Source organism: Perna viridis, chromosome 3 (assembly GCF_037379345.1).
Source record: "Perna viridis isolate PV_CMFRI_1.1 ecotype Kerala chromosome 3, ASM3737934v1, whole genome shotgun sequence".
Lineage (NCBI taxonomy): Eukaryota > Metazoa > Mollusca > Bivalvia > Mytilida > Mytilidae > Perna > Perna viridis.
In genome coordinates, this window is record NC_142447.1 from 35,727,216 (window position 1) to 35,740,386 (window position 13,171).

General features: G+C 34.1%; 1 protein-coding gene across 7 annotated transcripts in view; it reads right to left on the reverse strand.

The window, feature by feature from the left end:
• The window catches only part of LOC148622043 (multiple C2 and transmembrane domain-containing protein 1-like), a 74,356-nt gene extending 63,032 nt beyond the window's left edge, over positions 1-11,324 (reverse strand). For 3 of the 7 annotated variants that reach the window (XM_088571549.1, XM_088571548.1, XM_088571547.1), the window contains exons 1-2: positions 11,212-11,324; positions 2,606-2,686 (exon numbers count right to left, since the gene is read on the reverse strand). In XM_088571549.1, coding sequence (XP_088427675.1) covers positions 2,606-2,686; positions 11,212-11,314 — 184 coding nt within the window. In that variant the 5' untranslated portion in view covers positions 11,315-11,324. Of the gene's footprint in view, positions 1-2,605; positions 2,687-3,267; positions 3,400-3,868; positions 3,912-7,473; positions 7,507-11,211 lie in introns of those variants that run through there. The other 4 variants (XM_088571550.1, XM_088571553.1, XM_088571552.1 and 1 more) reach the window with 4 other exon arrangements.
• Between the last annotated feature and the right edge of the window lie 1,847 nt (positions 11,325-13,171).

Consider the following 13,171-nt stretch of genomic DNA (forward strand, 5'->3'; position numbering starts at 1 on the left):
GTACCAAGAATGGATATGATTGTTGTTAAGCAATGTATTCTATTGTTCCTGTCATTGTCTCAAGAGCATTTTGTGACATGTATTTGTGTGGATCCACCGATTGCTCAGTGAATGGGAACCAGAAAACATGCTAACAATGAGTCATAATGTAATTATGAAACACATTTCATATAATGAAATAATGGCTTGCAAATAGAATACTGTTAAAACCTGTGTTAACAGAACCACTTAAGAACTATAGTAGATATTTGTTGTGTTTAGACAGGTGTTGGGTTTACCTGACTTAAATACCACACTCCTTTAATATCTGTATTTGTTAAGTACTCCTACAACCTAGGCTATTAAAGACACTAATCCCCAGCTGGTACAGTTGTCTTTTTTTTTTCGCCCAATAATATCCAACATCACTGATACTAACAACCAATGGACTGTTTCCATGTTGCATTTTTTTAAACATATTTTATTAAATCTATTATCAAATATGAAAACAATAGTATGAGAATTTTATTTATTGGTGCAAAAATCGAAAAGTAAACTGGCTCAGAATGAGTACTGGTGCAAAAGAGTTGTGGCGCAATAGGAAAATGCCCTATTTTTGAATGTCACCTTCAACGATAAATTGTTTCATGAATTAATCAGGTGTCAAATTAACCTTCATGAGTGAAACTTCCTTCACTTTCCAAATTTCAAACCAATTATCTATTTGTGGGAATCAAAAGTCTATAAAGTGTCAATTAAAATTAATAAAGGTCCAGGACACAGGTACATTGTAAATGAAATTTCAAAGGTCCTAGGTTAGAAATAGAGACTCCCTTCAGCCAGACCACTACTAATTTGAACCCTGATTAATTACCGGTAATAATGAAATCTGAATGTCCAATCAACAATCAACAAATTTCAATTCATTAGTTATTTGAACAAAGACACAGTCACACTTCATTGCCAAGGTAGCATACAACACATCATTTAAAGTTAGAGAAAATGAAGTACCAAGAATGGATATGATTGTTGTTAATCAATGTATTCTATTGTTCCTGTCATTGTCTCAAGAGCATTTTGTGACATGTATTTGTGTGGATCCACCGATTGCTCAGTGAATGGGAACCAGAAAACATGCTAACAATGAGTCATAATGTAATTATGAAACACATTTCATATAATGAAATAATGGCTTGAAAATAGAATACTGTTAAAACCTGTGTTAACAGAACCACTTAAGAACTATAGTAGATATTTGTTGTGTTTAGACAGGTGTTGGGTTTACCTGACTTAAATACCACACTCCTTTAATATCTGTATTTGTTAAGTACTCCTACAACCTAGGCTATTAAAGACACTAATCCCCAGCTGGTACAGTTGTCTTTTTTTTTTCGCCCAATAATATCCAACATCACTGATACTAACAACCAATGGACTGTTTCCATGTTGCATTTTTTTAAACATATTTTATTAAATCTATTATCAAATATGAAAACAATAGTATGAGAATTTTATTTATTGGTGCAAAAATCGAAAAGTAAACTGGCTCAGAATGAGTACTGGTGCAAAAGAGTTGTGGCGCAATAGGAAAATGCCCTATTTTTGAATGTCACCTTCAACGATAAATTGTTTCATGAATTAATCAGGTGTCAAATTAACCTTCATGAGTGAAACTTCCTTCACTTTCCAAATTTCAAACCAATTATCTATTTGTGGGAATCAAAAGTCTATAAAGTGTCAATTAAAATTAATAAAGGTCCAGGACACAGGTACATTGTAAATGAAATTTCAAAGGTCCTAGGTTAGAAATAGAGACTCCCTTCAGCCAGACCACTACTAATTTGAACCCTGATTAATTACCGGTAATAATGAAATCTGAATGTCCAATCAACAATCAACAAATTTCAATTCATTAGTTATTTGAACAAAGACACAGTCACACTTCATTGCCAAGGTAGCATACAACACATCATTTAAAGTTAGAGAAAATGAAGTACCAAGAATGGATATGATTGTTGTTAATCAATGTATTCTATTGTTCCTGTCATTGTCTCAAGAGCATTTTGTGACATGTATTTGTGTGGATCCACCGATTGCTCAGTGAATGGGAACCAGAAAACATGCTAACAATGAGTCATAATGTAATTATGAAACACATTTCATATAATGAAATAATGGCTTGAAAATAGAATACTGTTAAAACCTGTGTTAACAGAACCACTTAAGAACTATAGTAGATATTTGTTGTGTTTAGACAGGTGTTGGGTTTACCTGACTTAAATACCACACTCCTTTAATATCTGTATTTGTTGAGTACTCCTACAACCTAGGCTATTAAAGACACTAATCCCCAGCTGGTACAGTTGTCTTTTTTTTTTCGCCCAATAATATCCAACATCACCGATACTAATAACCAATGGACTGTTTCCAAGGTTGCATTTTTTTAAACATATTTTATTAAATCTATTATCAAATATGAAAACAATAGTATGAGAATTGTAATACAGTAGTAATGCATGAACTAAACCATCCCTGAGACTCTCATTTAAGAAGTTAAGGACTTTAAAAAATCAAAGTTCAAAATCATGTGTTCAAAATAAATGTATACAGAAAAACTAAACTGTACCTGCTCTAGGTAAACTGGAATCATCTCTGCCTCTTCTCATTAAACTGGACGATATGTTTTTCACTGTCCATTTTCTTTTTCCTGGAAATGTAAAGTATCCATCAAGTCACAGTTGTGTCATTTTATAATTTAAAGATACTTCAGAAATAATAAAAGTTTTACTATATGAATTTGCATGTATAGATAAATCCTGAACTTTTTTTAAGTGACATTTTACAATTTAAGATACTTAAGAAACAAAACAAGTTTTACTATATGAATTTATAGATAAATCACACACTATATAACATCCTGTTTTAAAAATGACATAAATAATCCAAGATTTTTATTTTTTCAAGGAACTGAAGAAATAACTTGGTTTCCTTAAAGTCATTTTTGCACAACTTTTGCCAGTCAAGTGGGCCATTCCCATTACAAACATTGTAAATATTATCATACAACAGAGTAATTGAGTACCCATTCATTAAAATCTGAATGCAGTACTAAAAAATCTAAAATCGTGCAGAATTTAATATTTCAATTTCTTTTTGTAATTATTCAAAAATTTCCCGGCATTCAATCATTTTCTTCTAATGATAAATAACAACACCCAAGAGATACAAACTTCAAAATAAACCCTCAATAAAGTTGAAAAAAATCAGCACAAAGCACTTGAAAATTACCAACTGCATGAAGAATGGTTCAGCACAGACCTATTGAGTCATATAAACATCAATCATTCCTATATTCCAGGCATGAGTATCTGAACATCATTTCCCCATCAATTTCTGTAGTCCAATATATATTTCATACAGTGAAGGCATTTTTATACAAAATTCCAAATTCTTTAGAGCACTCATTAGTGAATTCCCAAAACTATCAACAACTAAAAAACCAAAATGTCAAATACAAATGGATATATTGATTCTATATATTTGTGGTTCTAGGTAGTAATTAAAAATTTAACGCCTTTCCATTACAACTTGTAAAATGGATCTAACAGCCACAGCTAAAATGCAGAAATTATCAATATCTCAACATTAAAAATATACAAAAATCATGTCAATTGATATAACAGTAATTATATAAATAAACTTGCACTGTGTATCAATAATAAGAAGTTTTATCACTATAGTTTTTACAAAAAACGTTTACTTTATATCACATGTATATAAAGTACCTGTAAATGTACACGCATAACAATTAACTAAACATCTTCAAAAGCATAACAAGTTATACATGAATAAGTGAATATTTTCCACTAAAAATGATCAAGTCCTTTACCTGAAGGTAAGTAATGCTTCAGAATGATGCATCTGATTAATCACCAAAACAGACAGTTAAAATCATGATGGAGAATCGATACGAACAATGAAGGTAATTATACCATTATACAAACATTGAGACTGGATTTTTCTCCCAATAAAACCAGGTATAGTTACTGTTCTGCCTGAGGTAAAAATATTAAAGAATGGATAATAACCTTGGTACTCAATCACTTAAATCAACATTGGATGGTAAGTCTTATACAGACAAAATATAATCAAATAAGAGATGAGAAAAAATCCATACAAGAAAAGTCTAAAACCAACTCTAATAAAAATACAGCATTACGGGACCATTTAGTCTTTGACCCACAATCAATGACAAGGATTTTGTGGCCCATAAACAGTAAGTCTGAAAACATAATGAAAATCACTGTACAGACACCAAGTACTATAAAATACTACACTGGATGCAATTTGATATCACCCCACAAGTTAACCAAGTTAAATGTAGCATGTTTCCATACACATAAAATGTACATACATGTATGAATACAGTGCATTACTAGAAATCATTGAGATGGAATCCGGCTCCATGGGTCCAGCCATGGCAATTAAGCTATATATATGCAACATATTAAGGTGATCTACCCACATGCCAAATATTTAAAGACAAAAAATTTACAACCTGGACAAGTGTATATCAAACGAAAAAACAGGAATTTGATCTTAAGTAAAAAGTTCAAGGTCATAGGCCACTAGTCTATCTACATTTGTATAGTACACAACACATTGTCTTTAGGTATCAATTTATTTTCTTCATGTTCATTTTGTCATCAATTTCATGTTCATCCTCAGAACATAGCTGAAATATTGCTGCTCGGACGTTAAACCCCAACAAACAAACAATTTATTTTGTTGTGTTCATTTTCTTGAGCAAGTTATTATCAATTGTCCTTAAGTGAATGGGTTTTCATGGTGATTGGCCATACTTCTGCCAGTCTGTGCTTTGTTCTAGTTAGCTTTAATTAATAGTGATTCAGTACTCAGATCTTAGAAGAATTTGGTAAGCCCTTCTCAATTTATAAAGCTTACATTAACATTATTGCCCTGAAATATCAGAGCAATGAACAATTTGGTAATTAAAGATTAAAAAGTTTAAGCATCAAAGTGTACTGGGTTAAATCTATATTATGCTTGATAATAATTGTGTTGACGTGCCAAATACCCTACAATGTAAGTGGTTGAAAATTGGCAAACCTTCCACAACTTTACAGTTTACAAAAACAAATTTAAGTGTAAGCCTATGTAAAAATTAGGCAAAATGGGAAAAATCAGAAACATGCATGTCAAAAAAATAACCAATCTGAAAACAAAATTTCATTCAAAGATGATTTCTCTATGTGAAAAGACCACTCTTTGGTCTCTGCATCACTGGATTTGTTCAAAAATTTTTCAAAAGTATGTTAGAAAGGAAAATGAGGTTTTTGACAGAGTTGTCTGCCCTTGAAATGATCATTTTTCAGTGCATTTCAATGAAATTTAATGTATAACTCTATTTTTTTCGATTGACAACATATTTGTCCAGTGTGGTGGATGTGTTTTTCAACAAACGATCAGCATTCCTATGGAAAAAAATTATGCTCCTCTACCTGCTGACCTATTATTTTACTCTCATAAGGCTGACTTCATGGCTGATCTGATCCCAAATTAAGAAATTGGTTTAGTTACACCCTTTAATCTCAGTTCCCGCTGTATAGATGACCTATTATCATTTAACCATCCTAGTTTCAGGGATTTGATACATCACATCTACTCCAAAGAACTTGAGGTAAAGGATACTACGGACACCTTGTCATCATCTCATAACTTTAAATACATTTACAGATCGATTGTAAAGGAAAACTACTGACCGAACTTTAAGACAAACATGATGACTTTTTATACCCTATTGTCAACTTTCCTTTCAACTTTGGCAACATCCCTTCAGCACCTGTGTATGGAGTTTTCATATCACAACTCATAATTTATACCAGAGCTTGCCGTAACTATGCAGACTTTATGTATTGGACTAGATTTCTCACAATTAAGCTTCTGGAACAGAGTTATGTCGCTACAAGATTGAAGTCATCACTACAGAAGTTTTATGGTCGTCATCATGAACTCATGGATTGTTACAATGCACCCATCTGCACCATGAAAACTGATTTGTTCAACCCGTCTTAGTTTTCCTTTCCTCTTTCATCTACCCTGGAATTGAATTTTTATGAGCAACTCGGCAGGTGTTTCTAGAAAAGTAGAAAAAGCTTACCCTACCAGTGCACCAGGTCCATGCTCCAAGTTTTTAGCGGAGTCAAGTTGCTATGTTACTTTTGTTAAATTGTATGTATTACTTTGGTTATTTCATGTTGTTTGTTGTGTGTGTCTGTTTTCCTTGTCTGGTCTTCGTCCCTGAATTACATTCTTTTGATTTCTGCTAGAATCTTGGTTCCCTTGATTACTCTCTTACCAAAATGATATGGAAAATCTTGTCTTTCTTCCTTGATTCTGATGGTGTTAACAGTTCAACTAAACTTTCAATATGGTGGATTTTTTCTGACACAGTCGGTATAGTTTCGCTTTTTACCCTTTGACACTAAAGACGCTCTTCTATGACAACGCAATTCACCTGATTGCAATGCTGTTTCCTGAATAACTGTATCGAAAATTGCGTGCCAGGTGTTATATTTACTGAATGAAATGTAGAAAATTATCAGAAATAAAAAAATTTCTGATTCACTTATCTTTTTTAAAAGATAGAACTTGTTTCTAATCTCATTAAAATCAGATCTCTCACCATATAAATGCTACATTGCGGCTGATTTAAATGAGATTGGTTTTTTTCATACCATGTTTCACCCACCGCATGATTCTTACAGAGATTGACACTTAAAATGTCATTCTCAAATTCATATTGCTTTCCCAGGATTTTTCAACCAACCAACCCTACTAAACAAGAAATGTGTAAACTTAAAAAAACACATGGGTTATGTAGTACTTATAATTCATTTTTTGTAATTGTAAAAGAAATGGTAGTTGTTGATAAAATATCACAATGCAGGATGTGACCATTGCAATATTAATTACTAGTTACTAAACTTGATTATACAATACATTTCCAATAAACCAGTCTTGTAGTACATGTATCAACGTAAAGCTGCAAGTACCATTTATCATCCGAGATGTTCTCATCAATTATCACAAAATGAGCAATCAATTCGTTCACCTGGCTCATTACTGAGAGAAATACTTATTTGTACGTTAATTGTTTCTAGCTACAAAAGGTAAGATAAGATTCATCTGTAAAGGAAGTCAAATCTTAAGCAATACATGCAGCTTTTCTAAACATGAACCTAGTCATTTTTATTGTTTACGCCCGTGGCATAAACAGATAAAACAAAACAAAACAAGTAGCACATTTGATAATCAACACGATCTGGTCAAATCATGTTCCGTACAATTACAGAATATTGATTATACAGTAATCAAATATTAGTATGTAAGTCGTGTTTATATAATGATGCATGATACTTTAACTGATAAATTACACCTTTTGACAGGTAATAAAAACTGTCAACTCCTCACCTTTGCGTTCCATTTTTAGCCCGGACATGCGTACATGTTGAAGGTTAATTTTAGGAACGTTCTCGAAAATTGGCGGGAAATTCGATGTTTTTTTTTATCTGCAATCGGTACTACCCAGCCATTTCCACTATACTGAAAATAAGTTTTTCTTTTGTGTAACCACAAAGGCTGGGGAGTTCCGATTGTTTTTATCTGTAGACTATACAATAAAAATCCTCGCTGAAAAAAATATAGCACATGAGAATGGCGATCCATGGATCTTTTTGTCTTCCAGTTTATCTTAAACATTTCTTTATGACAAAGATTCATTTGCACAAGAAGTAGAAACCTATAATAAATCAACATTATAGGTCTCTGCAAACAGTAATTCGTCAGCGTTGAAAAATTAATTATATAGAAACATTAAAAAATGTGCACGGAACTCATTTTTTAATCAACAGGAGCGGATTCAGATTCAGGTGGGGGGGGGGGCGTGACGGGCATGCGCCCCCTAAAATTTACAAAGCATGGGTTGTCAGGGGTAGATTTAGGCGGTTTTAGGTTGAAACTTACATTCCTCGCCAATTTTACCATAAAATATATCTACATTGCACCCACTCTAGAAGAATATTAAAAAAAATTAACCGAATAAAAAAAATAACTGTGCGCTCCTCTAATCTAAAATCCTGGATCCCCCCTGATGAAGGCAGTGTTCTCCCGTTCTTCATTATACATGTATGCCACATAGTACGTGGGCTGGGAAACCCCCGTGCACCCCAACACTTATCAACCAAAATATGATTGTCAGGTACCCTTATACCTGCAATTTACGAATGTTTATGTCGCCAAAAAATAAACTGAAGCATTTGTGTATTTTTTTTTTTTTTTTTTTGGCTACTTTTTATATCTCGTTGAGGCAAAAATCCATTTTTTTACGTTTTTTGATTCTTCGAACTTCTTTCAACAAAAGGAAGTAAACTAACATATATATGTAACATCATGTAGCCCAATGTCTGAGCTTTACAAAGACACCAAGAAAGTTGCGGTCACACTTGGGGTTTTCGGGTAAAATGGAAAAAATGTACCCCTACCCCACCGAAAAATCGCTTAAATTTACATATTTTTCAATATCAAAGCCCCCAGAGTATTTATGCTTCAGTAAAAAATGGCTTGTTCAGTATTTTCTGTTTAGTATGATCACAATTAATATATCCCAGAGTATTTATGCTTCAGTAAAAAATGGCTTGTTCAGTTTTTTCTGTTTAGTATGATCAAAATTAATACTTCTGGAGTTCTTTTGATGAATTTTGGCGTAAACTCTGCTGATATCACTTCTGCAATATTCATTTATACGTATAAAATATAAATCCCTTGTCTTGGTATTTAGTTTTTTTCTGATTTATCATTATAACACGGCATATAGATTTAATGCGATTTATCTTTCTTGTAAATTGAAGAAAAACATTCTTACATAGTTATTGATACTTAATGCAGGCATGTTCACCATATCCATCTGATATATTCGACATATATATCCATCTGACATAGTATATATATATAATTAATCGTCTAAATAAATGTCAACAATCACTCTTGCAGGGTGATGGATCGTTAAAAACGATGCAAAACATAAATATAAAATAAATAAACGTCTAATTATGTTTAACATCACCAGAGGATGTTAAATTTTACCATCCTCTGGTGATAGTTTAATGAGTTTTATGCTGAGGAAGGATATCAGTTATCCGAAATATTCAATTTAAATTTTACCATCCTCTGGTGATGTTAAATATATTTAGACGTTTATAATGGAGTCGTCACAATTCTGAGACGTTGTATAATATTGATTTGTTGTGACATGCATCATTAATTTGATCCTCTATCCTACATAATAACATCTAGATGAACTGTCCCGTACTACCTTACATCGTGTACCAAGTTACAGCCCTAGATTAATCCTACGAGGAGGAATGACCCGGCCAGCGAAAGCTATATTTTCATATAGCCTAGCTGGCCGAGTGGTCTTGGGCGCTGGTCTTTGTGCAGGCGGTGTTGGCATAGATGTCACAGCGGTACGAGTTCGAGTCCCGCGGAGGGAACGACCAAAAATGGGAACGACCAAAAATTTGCATCGCAAATTTGACAGTTCTAACATCGTTGGGAATTTTTCAGACCTTTCTATACGTTTACATATCTTCCCTGTATCAATTTGATCCGATGGAGCAGTGTAGTGAATGGAGTCGTCACATTCTGAGACGTTGTATATACATATATATATATATATTATATCCCAATTACAAAGGGATTGTGTAGTTCTTCCATCCGTACTTATTTCCGTTACACAGAGGGGCGTGTCTTATCCGGTACTCCTCCTACACAGCTGAATGGAATTCAAGTACAATTTTACTGAATCTTTGATATAATTATATTCCAATGTGCATTTACTATTTTAGATTATAATGCAAATTTATTGGTCAAAATGTGTATGCTATCAGATGGGGCGTGGGTTAACAATTTATTGAACATTGCTTACTGTTTGAAGATTCTGTGAAAGTTTCAAATAATTATTCTGCGATAACCGATGTCACGATATTCATAAGTGACAATTCAATCTTGGGCAATGTGAAACAGATCGACAAAATCCCACAAGAGGTTGCACTATGGTAATATGTGAAAGTTTTATCAAATTCTATTCAGTAGCGTAGAATGAGTTACGGCTATAAGAAATGTGTACCTAACGTCATGGAATGAAGAAGTCCATGTTTGCTGATGTGAGACATAAAGAAACCCATCAAAATCTGAAATAGAAGGTGCACATGTTCAATACAAAATAAAAATTCTGGGAAAGTTTCATAAAATTCCATTCAGCTGTGGAGGAGTAAGGAATAAGAGATGCGTAACGGAACTTGAGAAATGGACGTACCCTATCACTAAATATATACCATCCCAGTTACACTGATAAGCACAAGGACTTGATGTTACGAGTAAGATCAATTATATGGACCAAACTAATGACATCAAGTCCCTGTGCCGATAAGAGCTACCGACAATGGTAGTATGTGATCAAAAAAATTGGTAGAATTTTGTCCATTCAGTGGTGTAGGAGTGGAGTCATGGATTAGAGATGGGTTCTCCTCTGCATAACGGAAGGAAGTGAGTACTGATGGATGGAAGAAAGGACAGACACTCTTATTACTATATATCCACACGTTGCAAGTTAGGGGTATAATAACCGTATATACCGTCACGTAGAAACAGTGACGGAAGGAAGCATCAATAACAAAAATGGATAAATGAGCAATATTGACAAAATCCAACACCAAACTCATATGTCGATGTGGTATTAAGTTTTTAATCAGTTCAGTTGAGTAGCCGGACCAAACATCTCATGGAGCGGCAACTGGATGTACCGGTAGAGAGTGCCTCCTTTTAAATATAAAAAATACATGCTGACTGAAAAGAAAACTTAAGTGTGGAGCTTACAAGTACAATGAGGGAAAAAACACAACAGCCGTTTATTTCATTTATTTATGATGATGATTAAGATGGTGGAACAATAGAATTAATACGCAGCGGAAAAGATGCGAAATGAAAGTCGTCTCCTTTGTAGTGTCTTTTATACCAACTTCTGAAAGAATGATAGCTGAAGCATGGATATATATTTAGGGGATAGAGAAAAGGCAGTGCCATTCATTCAAATCGAGCTCTTCAACCGTATAAAAACGTCGTACGAAGAATAACAAAACAGGTTGAAATTACCTTCTTGGGCAAGAACCTCTTGTGGAGAAAAGTTCCAATGACTATGAGTGTATCTTCTGGAACTTCCAGCTCTCTGGAATTGTCTGGGAGGGTCGTCATCCATGTTTGTTATAGAATAATTTGAATCTATAATGATTTTTCTTGATCAAAGGTATAGTTGCACGCTCGATTTCCCTTATGTTACAATGCTGGTAACATATTGTATGAATTGAAAAAGTATTACAATATATCAATTTATAGTCAATAGTATATATTTGCAATAAATATTGAATAGAATGGTTAGTCTGCGACAATAATTATGTTACAAACAAAATTTATGCACCCCCTCAGACGCAACGTTAGTGAAATACACGTCCCCTGTCATTCAGATTGAGCTAATTGAAATAAGTGCTGAGCAAATTTTTAACCACCTCAAGGATTGGATCTGTGTGATAAATCTGGCGATCATAGCAGATGAAACCACCGATTAGGCAACACAAACACAGCTCTCAGTTTGTACGAGGTATTTAGAAACTGTAAGTACAAATGTAAATGCAAACGAAATCTTTCTTGGAATTTTGAAAGCTAATAGTACAAAGGGAGAGGCCATTGCTGATTTACTCATCGATTTTATGAATGAAAATGACTTAGGTCTTCTAAAGCTGAGAGCTCAGGATTATAATGGGGTTAGAATGTCGGGTAGAATAAATGGAATTCAGATACTCGTCTGAAATCCGATGCATCCGATGCCGTATATGTACATTGTAAGGCGCATTGTTTGAACCTGGTGATCGTACATACATGTAGCTGTAGAAAGCCTATAGTCAGGACCATGATGTCAACAGTCAAAAAGATACCCTTATCTTTCGATTACCCTGCAAAACGATTACATTCGTTCTTGGATGAACTCGACCGAAATGAAGCCGCAAAAGAAGCCATGGAGGAAAAGACAAAACTGAAAAAAACTTTGCGAAACGAGATGGTTTAGTCAATCCGATGCGTCAAGTTCCTCGATTAAATATCGCGTAGATGGGATCAGACACTTTTCAATTGTTCAAAACGCCTACTGATCCTACTGAAGAAACACTGCGAAGAACATCTTAAGACACTAACTACAGAATTTAATCGATTGATAGACTCATCGACGAAAGAACTCACAGTCTCTGATCATGACTTCATTATTAAGCGTCTTGATGACATCACAAAAACTCAAAATCAGGCCCTTCATGACAAACAGAAACGTAAATTCCAACGTGATGGCATGTCACCAATAACATTCTCACCATCAGGAAAACAAGGCAAAAGACGCAACAGACATTTTAAACGAAGAAACAAACCTGACAGTCAACCATCCAACACTGTCATTATTCTTTCATCACACAACCTAACTGAAGATGAAACATCATTATTAGCTAAGGGTCTCAATTTCCGCCCAGTTCCAGGTCCTGTAAATGAAACCATCCTGATCGAGGAACTTGACAACTTCGCCAGAAGTTTGAGGATCAAAGAGTACTTTGGCTCAAAAGAGAGTGAGGGTCAAAATGAGTGTGATTCAGACGATGAAAACAACTATCATCACCAGTAAAGTCACGGGGAAACGCTACAAAATATTTCGCAACGTGCACTGCAAGAGTGCTAATGTAATATATTTGCTCCACTGTCCCATTTGTGGCCTTCAATATGTTGGTGAATCTAAACAGCCTTTTCACAAGCGCTTGAACGGACACAGGAGCGACCTAACAAAAAAGCCTTTACTCCCAGTGAGTCAACACTTTAGATTACCTAACCACTGCCTCGATGATTTCAATAAAATGAAAATCTTCATCGTGGAACAAAACACGATCTGGAGCGATCTACAGAGAGTGAAGCGGGAGGGATTTTGGATAAAAGACCTCCGTGTTTTACACCCACACGGAATTAACAAAAATCATTAAGTTTTTCCTATTTTGTATAGTTTCTTATAACAGTATTTGTAAATATT